Below are 18158 nucleotides of genomic sequence, written 5' to 3'. Positions count from 1 at the left end.
AAATTAACATTAAAATATGTTGATATATTTTTACACCTAAAAAGTGTTAAATTTATAAGGAAAAGCTGTTAATCGCACCCTCTTTTTTTTTCTTAGTGTTTAGCGGATCTGACCTATTTTTTTAGGAAATGTGTGATTTCATTAAAGAATATGCAAGAAATATGAAGTGTTCGAAGCCACAGTATGTGCGAAACCTGAAAGCCTTCCACTTTCTGCAAAAATCAAAAAATCAGAGCTTGAAGGACTCTTCTAAATATTTCTGCAAATCACCATGAAATTGTTTATTGGATTTTAAAGCAATTTTCACGTATGTTTCTACAGCAGAAGCACAAATTGTTGGCATGTATTTCACTGAATGCAGTGATGCTTCTATTGAATTAGTGCCAATTGCGCGTTTCACTCCCAATGAAAGTCTAAAAATGTTCCCAAGTCATGAAGAATAATAAAAGTGTCAGTTGATAAATTATAGGTTTATGGCTTCGTGATTAAAACGACATGGAGCAGTTGTACATCAAATGATTGACAGTGGTAATTTCTGTATTTATTCCACCAAGTCTATTGCTTTGCTGTCCATTTTACCCAAAGAAATGCATATATCTCTCAGTACTGTCCACCCAAAATCATTAGGATCTAATTACAGAACTCTGCCCATGCAGATAGCTATGTTTTGGGTATGAGTCTCCCCATCGCACTCTGGCAATTATGGACTAAGAATAGCTATTTTTTCACCCTCCCTCAATCCCCATACCACCCCACTCCCCCATGAGGAGATATTTCTGTTCATGGTGGAGTTGGAGTCTGCTGGAAACTCCCCGTCCGATAGTTTTCCCATGGCGTGAAGGAAATTGTTTGAATAAATTACCCCTTTCTGCGGTCGACGCTGATGGAGCCTCTTGAAAAGGTATCATTGGGGGGCTGGAAGGATGAGAGAAAGGCGAGGAAATGGTGAAATGGGCGATGGAAAATGACAAGAAGGAAAACCTCGAAGGGGGTTATCTTTCGTGTTTCTTTTCTTAGAAGTGGAAAAAAGGAAAACGATTTACTCCTTCTTTGTTTTCTTTCCACTGTAGTACCCTTGTGAAAAATCCAGACATTGGGGGCGGATAATTACTACAAAAGTATGAAGACATCAAAAACTTCCTAGAAACAGTCACTATCTCTAACCGTTTGGTCTCTAGTTAGTTAGGAACAGATGAACAGACAAAAGGAATAACGTCCGTCCGGTATTAGAAATCAGTTAAATCGAAAAATGTTAGAATAAAGTAAAGGGAGGTGGGCTAGATTCTCAGGGAGGAGTAGGGAACCTTTGAATTTGGGAAATTGAGCCATATCATAATTGAAATTAAGCTTTTCAATCTGTGTGTGAGCCTAAATTATATCATGATCAGGCTCAATTTTATTTAAAAATAGGAGAAAAATCCTAATTTCATAATTACCTCAAATTCAAAGGTATCCTACTTCCTCTTATACAATTTTTTCGCATAATTTTAAAAGAAATAAAACTATTACGGATCTAAGTTAAATTATGATAAGATATAGATTTCTTTAGAAATAGGAGGGATTGAGCTACATTGAGCTGAGATTACATTGAAAACGCAATTTTTGCATATTTCTAAATGAAAATGGACTTGGCCATAATTTAATTTAAATCCACAATTGTTATGTCTATCTAAATTATGCTATATGAAAGCCTAGCTTTCTTTAGGATTATGCGAAAAGTATCGTACGGCTATATGGCCACACAGCTGTCTAGGCCACACTAGCATATCTTCCCTCTCTGTCCAGAGACGGTAAGGCCGGTTTCAGACCTAAGCTTTAGCCCAGTTCCCGACGAGGGGTAACTCATTTCGGGGAACTCGAGCCAATCTGGCTGGGGAACCCATACATTTTTTTCAGGAAACCCGGGGAACCCATACATTTTTTTGGGAACCCGAGCCAATATGATTGACTATGAATTACCCCTTGGTTCCCGATGATCTCGAAATTCAAAAAGCAACCATTTTTTTTTTGCTTTTTCAAAATTTAATGGATCACTTGCATATGTTGCCTAATCTTAGGTTATAATTTTGCAATAAATCTTGATTGATAAGAAATTAGAGAACTTAAGCCATATGGCTAAGCCTTAGGTCTAAAGCCCGTATAAGGGTCATCGAAGATTCAAATAAAGAAGGGGGAGGCGGGGCGACTTTGAGCAGTTGGGCTAGATTATTTTATTTAGATTCACAATTATTTTGTCTAATCATGCTACATCATGTTAAAACCCAGTTTCCATTAGAAATATGCGAAAAAATCGTAAAAAATTTAGCGCCACAGCTCAAAGTAGCCCCACCTCCCCCTACCTTAAATCGTTTTGGGTTCTAGATCTGTAAGAAGTAGATGAACGAACAGGTAAACGAACAATTTTGTAGGGTATTACTAATAGGGATTAGAATTTTGGTTTTCTATATTTCAACTTTGGATATTTTATCTCTGATGAAGTGACATTTGAAACTCCGGACAACGCGAAATTCCGGACAAATTTGGAAGTTAAGATTTTGATAAATTAGTAATTACAAATCGTGTGTACTTTAAAGATTATGAAATTGCGCTGCTATCAAATTTCGAGAAAGTTGTCCGAAATATAAATTATTTTGTCCGGAAATTCAAATTTTAACCTCAAATATTTCTATAAAGGAGACATATCGTTATAAGCTATTCTTTTTGTAAAATTAAAGTACATTCAAGTATACATGAGGAAGATCTGTGTAATTACAAGGAAAATTGAGAGATAGGGAAATATAGTTCCTTATATAAGAGAATGTTCATTAAGCCTTCTTTTTGTATTCGTTTTTTGTAATTCTTACGAACTTTTACTTCACATATCTCAGAAACTTGAGATAATGGACTAGAAGTTTTCTCGGGATGTATGTTCAAGACATCCCAAGGACTCCGGAAATACTGATGGTTTCACATCTTATAAAAAAGGTTTATATTTTATTGCTGTGTAATTCTCGATGGTTCTAAAACGCGATTAATTTCTATAGGTGCTATCAGATGTGTCAGAGGTACAATCTAAAAGTGTATAAATATTTAAATCTCAGGTCGCATATTAACATTGACCCAAATTTTATTAAGATCGGTTAAGTGATTTTCGAGAAATAAATTGTCAAATTTGTGATTTTTTTAAGATACCTATCGTTAATTTGCCAAGAACTAACAGTGATTTTCGTTTTTTTTGAGTAGGTTCTCGGTTGGACCAGCTCCTATACATTTCTCCTTATTGTCCGTTGTGAAAAATTTTTGTAGAGAAGTTTTTCTTTATTCATTTTTTTTCATCTTTCAGAATACACTTGTGGAACTACTACTAAATATTTAGAGACTTATTTGAAGTGAGTCAGAAAACTCATGAACATTTTGTTTTCCATATATTTTTGCAGATTTTCTTTAAGTTAGATTTAATATGAACTTAATATATTATTGATCGTTTGTAAGATCGTTCATAAGACCTTTATTGGGTCGTTTGAAATCTACTTAAGGGCTTTATACTTTTGCTTAGTATTTTTGAAAATCACTTTACTTTCTCTTTTTGAAAATTAGGTTCAGTCGAGAAAAACAAAAATTTAAGCATGACTTGACCGAACTTTTTTTCCTGCTTTTACAAAGTTGGGTAATTGTACCAAATTTCGGTCAGCTTGTAATTTCGGCCAGTTCTTTTATTCCTCAAATTTCTGTGAATTTTTAGATTTTTTATACTATGTGAATCTACAATGCAAGAAAACAAAAAAATGACGCTTTGATGAATGAGATTATGTGAAAAAAAACTTTAGAAGGATTCCGGAAGTTCAAGGAACTATGAAAATCAAGATGGCCGAAATATTACCCATAGCTATATTTATATTTTTATTCATTTTAAAATTTTTAGGAATTATGCCCAAAGCACAATAACTTTTGTTTTGTGAACATATTTTTGACATTTTAATGAGAGTGAGTGATATCTAAATCTGGTCATCTCGTTCACTCTCATAGGAAATTTTGAAAAAATATTTACAAACAAAAGTTATTGTGCGCTGGGCATTACTTAAAAGAAAACAAAGAAAATAACCTGTCTACAAGGTTCCAACACTGAGAAAAAAAGAGGGTGCGATTAACATTTTTTCCTCAGAAATAAAACACTTTTTAGGTGTAAAAATATATCAACATTTTTTAATGTTAATTTTACACCTTATTAAGTGTAAAATTAGCATAAAAAGGGTACCTTTAACCCGTAATACACCTAAAAAGGGTAATATTTACACCGATTTTGGATCAATACTGCTGGGTAAAATCAACATTTCCGGAATGTTATTTTAACTTTTTCGGATTTCTCTCAGTGAAGTAACACTGTTTAAAAAGAAGTAACAAAAGAATTCAATTTGTATTAAAAATATCAAATTATACATCAAATAATATTAAATTAAACATATCAAATTTAAGACTTTGATGCTTGCATCCAATTGTGCAGAAATTCGGTATAGTTACCCTATTCTGACGGTATTTATTTTGAAATATTGTCAGTTGCATCGATTGCTGTTGCATCTGCATTTCTTTTGCGTCAGTATTTCACGAAAAAGGCGACGTCTGTATTGTAGCTTACACCAAATGCAGATACAAAAGAAATGCAGATACGACAACGGTCTATGCAACGAATGATATATATTACAATTCATTTTCGACCGTTATGAGTTACGATCATCCACAACATCTTAGAATGTGTTTTGTAAGCCATAGAAGATAACCATAAATTTTCTTTGATATACAAGAGAAAATTGATTCAAAAAAACATTAAAAATAATTTTAGGGGAAAATGTAAGTCACTTGCAACTAATTTTTGTGACTTATTCACCCCTTTTTCAACCACCTTCTTATGCCTTTTATCTTGCTGTTTTGTTTTTTCAACTTCTTTGCTGTTGCAACATTAAATGAATTCTCTCTGGACAAAACACTCATGAGGAAGTCCTTGTGGAGTGTTTGAGGATGTGGAAAAGCACATGAAATGCGAAAGAGGAGAAAATGCTGGTGAGAAGCAGAAAAAAAAGAACTAAATTAGATTTTCAATTATACGACTTCATTTTTAATTAAGTCATGCTCCAAAAGGGAAGACGGTGTAAAATTTTTAGGGTTCACCGTACAAAATAAGTTTGTGGAATTCAGGTGTTTTCTGGGCTGGATCCCTGGTGGTGGTTCTCCATTGGAAAAGTTGGGGGGCTTCACGAAAAAAAAAGTTAAAATAAAATAAAATAGAAAACTTTTGGTGGATTGAGTTAATTAGAATATGATTGGACTTGTGTACCATCCTCCTGGCCACATTCTTTTACTGTCATCCTCTCCCAAAATGCCGTGGCGTACAAATTTTATGGAGATAGCGTTTGTGGGTGGAAAATGGTGAAAATATATTTGAGGCCTTTCTCGTGTGCCTTTCTCACCGTACTTTTTCTCCTCCGCCAGAAGAAAAGAAATGATGGTTGTGGAGGTTGTAATAATAATTCTTATAGGTAACAAAATGGTTATTGCTGTTTCTTATCGAGAGCGTGTGTAATGTATAGGACTGTGGGTCATAAATTTCACTGCAAAATAACAAATCTCGCAACTTCTTTTCATGCTGGGCTGTGGCTTTCCACATCCATCCTCGCATCCTAGGAAAAGTACCCCAAATTCGTCTTTCTCCTCTCTCTCCCTGGCACAGTATTGCCTGTAATTCACTTCATGTTACATTTTCCAACCGAATCATAATCGTAAAATCTCTTTAAAAAAAAAACAGTCCGTTGAAACTTCCCTCAGGAGAGTCATGTTTTTCCCAAGTTCGAGTACCGGACTCGGTAATACAATCAGGATTAATACTGATAGAGCTTGGAAAATGTTAATCCATAGAAATCTCATTAAAATGCATCACGAAATTTGCTTTTGATAACAAATAGTATGTTAAAATTCAGAGAAAATAAACCTCCAATTGGGTTCTAGTAATTTATGCTACGTTAAATGACAACAAACGATTCATGATGTTTAATGGGAGCGAATTAATAGTGCTTTTAAATTGAGAGAAAAAAAGAAGCCAAATTATTCAGTTTGTATTATAATTTTGATATTTCTATTTAAACGTCATAATAATTAATATTTTCATAAATATGGAAAATTGTTTGGACTAATGTATATATAGTGGTGTAAAGGCCTTTAGGGGAATCAGTGGCGCAATAGGCAAGACCGTTGACTCTTGGGCGGATCGATTCCCTGGCTCGATTCACTGTTGTGAGTTCGAGTCCCGCCCGGTGCAAAGATCTGAATGTTTAGAAAAAGACATTTTGACTGTGATATAATGTAATAAAAATGCACCGCCTCGCCCAACAACTCCGGGAGCATGGAAGAAGCATTCACCATACTACGGGAAGGCGCTCCTGGGTGGTCTACAATGGACTTCGCAGATTCTTCCAACACGGGATATAACGCATTGTAAAAATGATTACCTTGTAATAAATATCTCGATACGATTAATAATAATAAAGGCCTTTAAAACTGCTTACGGAAGATTTTAATGTGAATTTCTATCAAATGAAGCATTATTGACCTTTAACTCAAAGCAGAAACTCTTTAATATTTTCCACTACTAGGGTAAGGGTGCCAAATTCCGGCCAGCTTGCAATTTCGGCCATCTTTTTTGTTCCTCGAATTTCCATGAACTTTTAGATTTTACGTACTCTAGAGATTATACAATGCAAAAGAATAACAAAAAATATAGCTTCGACAAACGAGATGACGTGAAAAAGATATTGGAATAATTCCCGAAGGGCAAGGAACTATGAGAATGAAGGTAGCCGAAATAGGGCACCAAAGCTGTGTCTATATTTTTTATTCATTTTAAAATGTATTAAGAATTATTTTATAGTAAATAAAGACCATAAACTCTTTACAAGGTTCCAAGCAAAACTCTTTAGGAAGAAAAAATAAAAAAAAAACAATTTGAATTTAAAATATTACAATTCAAACTTGAGACTTTGATGCTTGCAAGCAACTATGCCGAAATTTGGCTCACTTACCCTAAATATGTAATTTGAATTTTTATTCAGTCTTTAAATTATAATTAAAGAGTTAGAGAGTATTTTTATTATTAGGAATATCGCCCTAGTTAAGTTAGTTTCTTCCTTGTGCTACAATTTTCGGTGCAATTTTTAAACGAAACTGGAAATATTTATTTTTAAATAATATTTTTGTGGAGAAACCCTAAATCAAATATTCTATAAAAGAAGACTGAACACTAAAACCTAAAACGTTCAATTCATTTCAAATTCTGGTTTATTTAAATACACTTTAATAAATATGAGCGTTAATAATTTGAAACCTAAACTATGTTGAAAATTTAGACTTTGTCAACGTGTCGAATAATATTGAAAAAGGAGACATGTGCCAAATTTCGGACAGTTTGTAATCTCGGACACGTTTTTGCTTCTCAAATTACATAAATTTTAATTTTCATATTTTCCCGTTCGTCGCTCCTACGAACGAGATACTGTAGAAAAATCTTTGGAAGAGTTTTGGTGTAAGGAGATTCGAGAATCTTTGTGTCCGATATTGCCGATATTGCACACAAAACATCGTCAATATATTTATTCAATTTTAAATCTATTAAAAATTATTCTAGAGGAAACAAATATGATAAACTGCCCTTTATTAAATGGTTAAACAAGACTTTTGAAATAAAACAAAAATTCGATAAACGGTAAGGAAAAAACTGTACGAGAAATTAATCAAACAGTTTTTTTGGTCACCGTTTATCGCATTTTTGTTTTCTTTCTTCAATTTTCTTATATTATTTTCACCTATAGTAAAGAGAGGTAATCCGGATACTTTTCATTGAGTGCGACTTTAATGCTTGTTTTTGGACTGATGAAATATTTTTTTCGCCATTCCAAATCAATAGAATTATTCTTTGTTTAATTTAGAATCATAATAGAAATAGAATTTTAGCAATAATATTGATGAAAATTAATAAAATTACGATAATATTAATATATGCGCAAGAATGTTACTGCGATGCTTTTTTGTAACTCCGTTGAATTCGATGAAACTCGGATGCTCATTTTAAGGAAAAGTTTAATGCATAAAAATGAGAAGATATTATTTCAAAAACATTTTTTAGAGTTTTATTCCATCAATTCATTTCAATAATTTATTATTTAATTATATATATTTTTATTTATTTTAAGATTGCACTCAATTCTTTGATTTTTCCTCGGTTTTCTTGGCTGACTTCCTTCCACGTTTTTTCTTTTCAGCTTCAATTGGCATTTGAGCCTTTTCCTTTACCATGTTTTTATCCTTTAGTTTTATCTCCTTTTCTTCTGCCCTTATATTTTTGTTCCTCTCTCTGGTCAACTTCCGTTCAGCAATTTCTTTCTTTTTTTGTAAATCCTGCCTCAATTTTTCCTCCTGAGGAGTACTGTGATACATTGCTTCGGTCCTGAATTTTTAAGAGATGGAACTACACGTGAACCTCTCCTGGACAGGACATTTCCATCTTCCGGTGTCAAAAAGAAGGCACTTTCGTCGCAATTAAAAACACGGTCTGGTGAAATGCTCAGAAGGTTGTGTTCTGTGAAATATTTAAGACAATTCTGAAACCATTCCGTGAGGTCTTCAGCAGTAACAGTAGCTCTTTCCAATGAGAAGGATTTTGGCTTGCGCATGCTGAGCTCTGGATGACGCTTAAGAAAATTCCTGAACTAAACGTCTCCGGGTCTTCCAGCTGTAAAATGGTTTGGAATTTTGTAGACCTCACAGATGAGTTTAACGCTGTCCAGAACTTGTTCCTTCCCGATGGGATGCCAGCCATCCGCACATCCCAGGATCCATTTGACAAGTTCTTTTTCCTGTTCTTTTGAAAGAATTGTTGGCCTGCCATTGGGGCACTCCTCTGGGTATTTGCCGGTCAATTTGTTGTGCAGTGTTGTTCTTGGGACATTAAATGTTTTGGATGCATATGCTATGGTAGAACCATCTCGTACACACTGCAAGGCATTCCTAATACCTTCCTTAGAGTCGGGCTTGTCCTTATAGGTCTTTTCTTTTGTTCCCTTTGGCATCTGAAACAGAAAAAGGGTCCTGAACAATGCAAATTCTGAACCAAAACATTGACTTTCACCGCATCCGACTTGCATCGAAATGTAAACATTCACAAAAATCACTTATTTCTGTATGAATTATTTATATTATCAATAAACTCTTACTCACCTTGTAGATCAATAACTACACTAACTTTTATTAATAATTTTGATTGCAAATAATGTTTTATTATATAGAAAAAACACTAAACTTTTTCCAGCGACGAGCTGTCAACAGCAAAATTTTCTCAGAAATTAAATTTTTAGTACACAACCCAGCTGACCCGAGCTTAAAAAATATTTCTTTTACCCACTTATTAAACCGATAAAAATATAATTTTTGGTTTTTCTTAAAGTAGAATAGTTATAATATGATACTTCAGTAATTAATTACAGAAATAAAAATATAAATTATATTTTAAGTGGATGTATCGGAGTTAAATCGGTCGCGGCATCCGAGTTTTGCAATCGTCGGAGTTACATGGCCTTACTATAGTGCTACCGAATATGAGATAAATCGTGATTTTGCATAAGAATTCTAATGAAAATACGTACCGTAAATTAACGAAATACTGTGAGCATTTTACTGTCAAATGTTATATTCTGCCCTAAACTAATTAAATCGATCTGAACTACGGTCTTTGAGTGAATGCACTTGCAGAATGCCCTAAATAATATTTTATTAATAAAAAAACTGGAGGAATGGATTTTAAATGAAATTATTAAAACCTTTTATACTGTAGGGTAAAGTGGTACAAGTTGGACAATGGTACAATTTGGACATGGCTTTTTGTCTTAATATTTAGTGCTTCATTTTTATTTGTATATTTTTAATGCTTTAGTTTTATAATTTGGTTTCTTGTGCTGAAAAACAAATTTTGTACTGTATTTATCAAGAAAAAAGCCATGTCCAACTTGCACCGGCGAATTGTCCAACTTGTAACACTAATTCCAAATTATATCACTTTATCCTAGGTCTATTTTAAATAGACTCATAGGGGAAGGCACACTGCTTTCGGACGTCTTAAGCTTCGAACAACTCAGTTTTTTTAATAGGTTTTCATGAACTTGACTCATTCTAGTGTTGAATTTTAATACATGAAGAGAGCTATGAATCAAATCCATTACGACCATAGAAAAACAGTTGAGTTGTCCGAAGATTGAGTCATCCTAAGGTATCGCGTTTTCTCCTATAATACTAAACCTAAGACGAAGATAGAGATCAAATTTCTCCCAGCAATGTAAAATAGTGTACCCATTCGTTCTTATGCTCTTCTGTATTCCTGACAAAAATCCTAAACAGCTCTTATAGAATATTCGTACAGATTTAACTGCTGATGAATGTTTGGAAACTGAGCCGAAAGCTCTGGAATAAATTGGTTTCCTTTCTCTCAGTGACTGATACTTTCCAACAACTCCCAGAATTCCCTATTCGTCAGTTGTTGTTCTCTATTAAAAAACTGAGTTTTTCCATAGCTTTTTAATTTTTTTTTTCATTTTAAAAATTTAGTTTTTGAAATAAAAAGCTTCAAAATGTCCTTAAGAAATCGTGATTTGAAGATGTGTAGAATTGAACAACAGAACTTAAAGCTTTTGTTATTTACTTAAGCATGTGTTTTTTTTTCAATTAAATTTTTATCTATTCAATTCATATTACTTGTTTTTGCTTTATCCTTGATAGGATACCTAGTAAATTAATCATTAATTAATCAAAAGTTGTAATTAGAGTAAATACAATTTTTACCAAGAAAAACTGATGACTTTTCCGGGGAGATTTTAAAAGGTCAAAAATGCTCATTAAAAGCTCAAAATAAATGGCCTAATTAATTCGCTCTAATAAATTAATGCGTGATATTTCAATTGCAATTAAGCAAAAAAAAATACAAATGTGAAAAGGGTCAATGAATAGCTTTGGAAGATAATCAAGAAATGAATCAGTGAGTTTTACAAAAATCTCTAAATCATTCGGTTTCCATGAGTGTCTGGATTATTTCCTCAGTGAATCTTGTTTGATTTAGAACAGAATTAGAGGGAGGGACAGATTGAGATAGCTCTGATGGGATAATTAAAGGGTGTTTGATAGAAAAAATAATTGTGCAGATGAATTAATTGAGTTAAGTAGTTGCATGGCATCCATAAAAATTCTCAGGTGATTTCCTTCAGGCCATATAAATAACAATCCATGACACCTTTACGAGCTCAAAGTTTCATTAGAGTCCAAGGAATTCACATAAATCATACGGTTGTGCTTTATTGCTTCAATTCTAAGAGCTTGTTTCTTTTTTGTGCCAAAATCGATCAAAATGAAGCTCCTTCTAATCACTGCAATTGCTCTGCAACTTGCTTTCAATTTTGGAATGTCACAGAAAGTAGTTCCTCGACGCGATGAACATGTAACGTTTATTGGAATTTTTATTAAATCGCTTAGCTTTTTCATTGAATGACTATTGTCTGGTATGCCATTGTAGTATCCTCCACCGGAATTGCTGAGAGCTTTGAGACCAATTCATGATATTTGTGTGGAAAAAACCGGAGTCACTGAAGGTAAATAATGCAATATAAATTTTGAGACAGTAGTGCTATTCAGAATTTCACAAAGTACAAAATTAAATAATTTTCAATGATTTTCTCTGTCTCATGCACCTTCGTAGATATTCTGTATTATCTGCGTTTTATTTTATTCGCAATAACTCTCAGGTTTTTAGGGAGGAATTTAGAGATTTCATAAGTGAAAAATAAATACATTCAGATAAGGCTCATAAAGTTTTATGATCTTATGCGGGAAAAGCGTGAAAAAAAGTAACTAAAAAAACGTGAAAATGTGCTTTAAATCAATGTTCAGGGGATTAAAGGAGGTGTTTTGCTCAGCTTAGCTTGTTAGAGCTTCTGTGAAATTTTAATAAAACCTGTACAACCGCAAATCAATCAAAATTAGAGCTTTCAATACTGAAAATTTTATTCTTCTACTGACTGACATTAATCGGTATAAAATTTAAATGCGAAAGTGCCAATTAGAGAAACATGTCTATTAAAGAGTGAAAGAAAACAGTATTCATAACAAAGGAAGTTGAAAATGGGTGGAATGTACTTAAGGCGGGTATTAACAAAGTCGTCAGTAGATGACAAAGTCTATATTAATAACCGTAGTATAAGTTCAATGAAGTTCATTGGTTGCAATTAAAGTACGGTACCTTTAATGTCAGTATAATTCAATTGACCTTAGAAGATTCGAACCTTTGATATTTGCATTATTATAGGACTAGAGTTTTTCCCAAAGAACTAGTTGAATTCTCTGAAGAATTCCAAGAGAAGCGTAAATATTGTGCAATTAATTGCCCTAGACACACTTACGACTTAAGCCGAGAAGCGGTTTAACATAGTGATTAATATAATGAACAGATTACATTTCCATCAGTTTCTGATTAATCCGTTTTTCGGTTTGAGTCGAGAAACGACTTAGTTAGTGGGAGATTGTTAGGAATTCAGTAAAATCATTATTTTACAGTAGACTCTCGCTTATCCGTGAGAGCGGGACCAAAATGTCATACGGATTTTGAGAGTGATACCCATTAAATTGTTTGAAATCCAACGATTTTTTTGTTTACATTGAAAATTTATGGAGTGAATCCTGACCTGACTGAATCCGACAGTCTCTCTAAACATGCGTAGCGTACTGTCCAAAAAAGTTACAGTGAGTAAGAATTACAGTAGATAGAGCACATTTGCTTAACAAAAAAAAAAACCCAAAACCGGAACAATGTGTCACCAAAATTTTGAAAATTCAACTGCCTCACGGATTTTTCTATGTCACCCGGAAAAAGAGTCCACGGATAAGCGAGAGTCTACTGTAATTACAATAACGTTAAACCGTTTCTCGACTTTAGGCGTAAGCTTTTCTAGGGTATTAGCCTCAACTACAAATTAGGACGTATGCATAATATCGTTTTTATGTTACAAATACGAAAGAATTGAAAGAACTAGAGATAAAGCACTATTTTGCTCTTAGATGAGAAAGAATAAGGGAGACTGGGGCAAAAAGTAACAAAACGGATATTTTATTTTTTTACAAAGTACTCGAACGTCACAGAAATTTCTAATTAGCGCAGTTTTCTAGGAAATTTACCGCTCTACAACTTTGTGAAAGTAATTTTCCTCTATTTTGTAAGGAAATACGTTTATCGAGCTGTTTTCTAAAAGGTAATTTTGTGACCATTCTCAAAAATGCTGGGGCAAATAGTATCAGGCATGGGATATTATCATATTTTGATTCGCTTTGTTACAGGCTTCTGTAAATTTGAAAAAATACCTAGAGGACATATTATCATAGAAAATTTATTCATCTACACCTTTGTAAAACACCATTTTTTCTAACTGAACAATAAAAAAGGATTCTCAAGCTATTTTAGAAAAAAACACAGAAGAGACTGCAAATCGTTTGACCAATGGGACACATGGCATTGACGTTTTCTTTGCCGTAAGACATCATAAATTGTTTCACTGAGAAAAAAATGGGGATGCGATTAACTTTTTTTCCTCATAACTTTAACACTTTTTAGGTGTAAAAATATATCAACATTGTTTAATGTTAATTTTACAACTTTTTAAGGGTAAAATTAACATGAAAAAGGGTAACCTTAACCCCTAATACACCTAAAAAGCATAATATTTACACCGATTTCGGATCAATACTGCAGGGTAAAATAAACATTTCCGGAATGTTATTTTAACTTTTTCGGATTTCTCTCAGTGTTCGGTCTTTTGTTACTTTTTGCTCCATACCCTTTGTTACTTTTTACCCCAAGTGGTCGTTTTTAATAAAAAGATTTCTTGAAAGAAGAATCTTTGCAAAATTCTAAAATAAATGGCGGATTCGTATTCAAAGAACCCAAGTCATTTAGGAAATAATCATCAGTGCATAAATTTTGAATAATAAGTAGGTAATAATTGTTATATTCTTCAAGGAAAATATTTTAAATATAGGGCTAAAAATTTTGATATTTTTTATTTTCTAAATTCCTTGTTCGAATTCGAAGAAACATGCAATATGGAAGAAGGTTTTATGGAAGCTATTTGTGGTAAAAATTTTAAGCCGCTATCTTATTTATCTTGGAAGATATTGAATTTTGAAATTTTCCATTTGTGACTTTTTGCCCCAGTCTCCCCCATACTTAAAGTTGTTAATATAACATGATCAACTTATGACAGAAATAGCCAAAATGGCATATTTTATTAACTTTTCTATTTTGGACTGACCAAACCAAATCTTTATTAAAGATTCACTGGCTGAAAATATTCATTCCATTTCGTGAAAATTATTTATTGAAAAGTTTAATGCATTTTAGCGTTATGATTGAAAAACCAAGGCAAAGAAATTTAGCAGTTAAAAAATTAGGATATTTTTTTTAAGGATTAATAACGAATAAGAGAAATATTTAATATGTTGTTGTACTTTGTTGTTAATAATCACTTAGATTATGTATTGATCTATTTTCGCTTTTGAAAAATTAACTTCGTATTAATTAATTTTGTATTTTTGTAGATTTACAAAATTGTATGGTCAATTAAGCATTAAATTTTCTTCCTATTTTGAACAAGTTCTAATCGAATTGATTTTTTATTGAAATAGCGTGAATTTTTGCTTAGCAAAGGTGTAGCTTATCGCTTGTAATACATTCAGGAATAAAAACGAGTGAAACTTACTTTAACCGACGTTAAATTAACTATTATTGTTGTAATTTTCGGTAAACTATATTTTAGAGTTGATTTTACATGTATTTAGGTGTAATATTAGTCAGAAGAGTTGTCAGTTTAACTTTTTTTCAAACTAACTTTTATCCGTTCTGTCTTAGAATTTACATGAAAAAGAGATTGTGATACCTCTTCTTAATACTTAAAACCACTAGTTTTATGACTTAAATAATATTTTTTTTTTTCAAATAGCAAAGTGAATAGTTTTGGCTATTTTAAGTTTATTTTTTGTTTTCTTTTATATTGTCTTTTTTTGTTTGTTTTTTAATACCCAGGTCTCCATGTTGCAAGATACTCGCATATGATGCACACTGTTAAGCTTTTTTAAATTTTATGGTCCATGAACTTTACCAAACGAAGATCATCTTGACTGAATTTTATTCTAAAATGAAAAACACTTAAGCATATACTTCAGTCGAGATTAAATTTTAAATTGAAAAAGAGTAATAAGTACATCTCTATCCGTCGAGTTAATTCAACTCGGTCAGTGGTAGAATTATTTTAACTCTACAGGTTTTTTCTTAGTGCATACATCTGTAAGTGAAAGTACTATACTTTCGAACATTCATGCATTCGACTAATGTAGATTTCTTTCACTTTTCCTAAGAGATTTACAAATAATTATTACATAATTATCAATAAATTGATAATAAGCTAATATTTAATAGAAATATGTAGGGGAGACCGGGGTAGAATTAGTCACCAAATGAAATTTTTCTTTGCATATAATTTGTACAAATAAATAAATTTTTCAATGAATAGTAAGGGAAGTATATATTTAGAATAAAGAGTGGTTTCCTCAATATTTCTTCGAAGGCAAACTATAAGATACCACTGTGTAATACTATACGTGGCTATTTCTGCCCGGGGCTTCCCTAAGCTTCTTATGAAAATAAAAGAAAATTGACATTGTTCGAAAATATGAACGTCCGAAGGGAGAGTACTTTCGCCTAGATGTATTTCTTAGTCAACAAATGTATACGCAATTTATTTTGAAGTGTTTAATCTTGGTGTACATTTTTCTCAATCACATGAAGCCTTTAAAAAAAACTGTTCAAAGTGTTTTACAGTGAAATTTCAATAATTTTGTAGAAGCCATCAAGGAATTCAGTGATGGGGAAATCCATGAAGATGAAAAGCTGAAATGCTACATGAATTGTGTTTTCCATGAGGCTGAGGTTGTGGATGACAATGGAGAGGTTCATCTAGAGAAACTGCACGACAAATTGCCAGCTTCCATGCATGACATTGCTCTTCACATGGGCAAGAGGTGCCTCTACCCCGAGGGTGATACCCAATGCGAGAGAGCCTTTTGGCTGCACAAGGTATAATGCCTCCATAAAGCCCCATAAATTAATTAAGACATAATTAAAAATTTCTTTTTCTCTCTCTTCAATGCCTTTCGCAATGGTGCTTCAGTGCTGGAAGAGTTCTGACCCAAAAGTGAGTTTTGCTGTTTCTTCTGACTTTCCTTTCTTGTTTCTGAAATGGCAAATTAATGAGTATTCTCCTTTTTTTTCTGCTACAGCATTATTTCTTGATATAAATAGCCAAATGTCGGGGACAATTCAACTTCAAGGATGTCAGAAGACCATCCAAATGGAAGATAGCACATTAGTTGTGTGACTAATACCGAAACAGGAGGGACAATTCAAAATTTTGTGACTAAACTGAAGAAAGGGTAGAATAAATCAGCATCAATGAAGGATGAATATTGATTTATGTTCCCATCAACTCTTCCCTTTTGTCAATGATTTTCCATTATGAGAGGATGATTAATTGATTGAATTTTGAGATTGTAGGAGTGAAAATTACCAGCAAATTTTCCCACATGTACAACAATTTCGGAAAAGTGGGTGTAGGATTCATCTTGAGGTTATTTGCAGTGTCATGTTGTAAGAAAAATCATTTTGCTTTGTGCACAGAATGTTAAATTAATCATTTAACGAGCAAAAATTTGCTGGTGAAAGGGTTTGAGGTTTTGGAAGATGCTTGAGTATTCTGGAAATTACCTTATTTTAAGTAGAAGTGAAGAGATTGAAATATTTTATTTTTAAAGTTACTTTAATGCAGACAAATATAAGGGAAAATAAGGAACCTTTGATTTGGGACAGCTTTGAAATTGGACTTTTTCTACTATTTTAAAATGGAATTGAATTAAATTGTGGAGCTAAATTATGTCACGATAAAGTCAAGTTTCATTTAAAAGTAGGAGAAAGAAACCTAATTTTAAAGTTGCCCCAGTTCAAATGTACCCCACTTTCACTTATCCGACTATTTAGAATAAGCTCCTCCTCCGTTCTTCTTTATTATACATGTATTCTAATTTAATTTTCTATGTTTAATAGGGGATACTATAACGCTTTGAACAATTTTAACTTCATTACTTTGGTCTAGATTAGATTATGATGTAATAAGCCACGCCCCCTATAGTACTTTTATGACTTTAAATATTTCGATAATTTTTTCTTTCGATCACCATTTTCGACAATGTTTCGGAATGATAGCTCAAATTTGAGGATTTAGGGAAGAAATAATACTTGTTAAGATTAACCGTTGTCGTCAGGTGGGCGTGGCATATAAGTAGGGATGGCGTATCTACTCTTTTTCTTTGCCTTATAGTTTTAATAACTATAAGGCACTTATAGTTTTATAGTTTATATAACTATAAAACAACTTTGTAAATAGAAATTAGGACTTTGATGCAAGCACCTAATAGGACGTAAATTAAGGAGGAAGGACGGTACCTCTGGATGACTGAAGTTTCGGATAACTTTGTGATTTTATGCTATGTTTTTAATGAATTTGACCCATAGTTCTTTGCAGGAAATATGTGTCAAAGAACTAGCTATAAGAATGTAGCTAAGAAACTACTAGATAGACCTGCTAGGAATAAGTTATTTTAGCATATACGTGGGCGTGGTATATAAGTGGGCGTACCACTACATATTTTGCCGCGCAATTGAAATAGTTGTTCGTAACGTAGGTAGAAAATTGTGGTGGAGATGAGTTAATTCAACTAGTAGGTTGGGTGTTACGTCTTATGGTGGGTTGTGATCTTAAAGTGGGCGTGGTTTCGTAACATTTTCTTTAAATCTGGAATTGAAACAGTCATGACAGTCTTAAGTTTAAAAAAATGTGGTGGAGATATTTCATGAGACTTGTAAATTTATGTCCTGGAATGGGTTGCGATCTTTAAGTGGGCGTGGTTTAATTACATTTCTTGGACTTGTTGTTAAAACAATCTTTCAGAAGGATGAAAGAAATAAATAAAATAAAAATAGGAATTTAGGGTAGCGGTAA

At 32.8% G+C, this 18158-nt stretch overlaps 2 protein-coding genes across 2 annotated transcripts in view; one reads left to right on the top strand and one right to left on the bottom strand.

Annotated features, from left to right (window-relative positions):
• LOC129800050 (uncharacterized) overlaps positions 1-18158 on the bottom strand; it is a 464496-nt gene that overhangs the window by 109798 nt on the left and 336540 nt on the right. The window lies entirely within an intron of this gene.
• Positions 11303-16567, top strand: LOC129800079 (general odorant-binding protein 83a-like). The gene is made up of 5 exons (XM_055844456.1): positions 11303-11500; positions 11576-11651; positions 15948-16180; positions 16275-16298; positions 16384-16567. Exons 1-5 carry the CDS (start codon positions 11411-11413, stop codon positions 16399-16401), a joined length of 441 nt encoding a protein of 146 aa, XP_055700431.1. The 5' UTR covers positions 11303-11410; the 3' UTR covers positions 16402-16567.

Source organism: Phlebotomus papatasi, chromosome 1 (assembly GCF_024763615.1).
Source record: "Phlebotomus papatasi isolate M1 chromosome 1, Ppap_2.1, whole genome shotgun sequence".
NCBI classification, from domain to species: Eukaryota; Metazoa; Arthropoda; class Insecta; order Diptera; family Psychodidae; genus Phlebotomus; species Phlebotomus papatasi.
The sequence above is the reverse complement of the archived record's forward strand: the minus strand, read 5'-3'. Positions and strand labels throughout refer to the sequence as shown.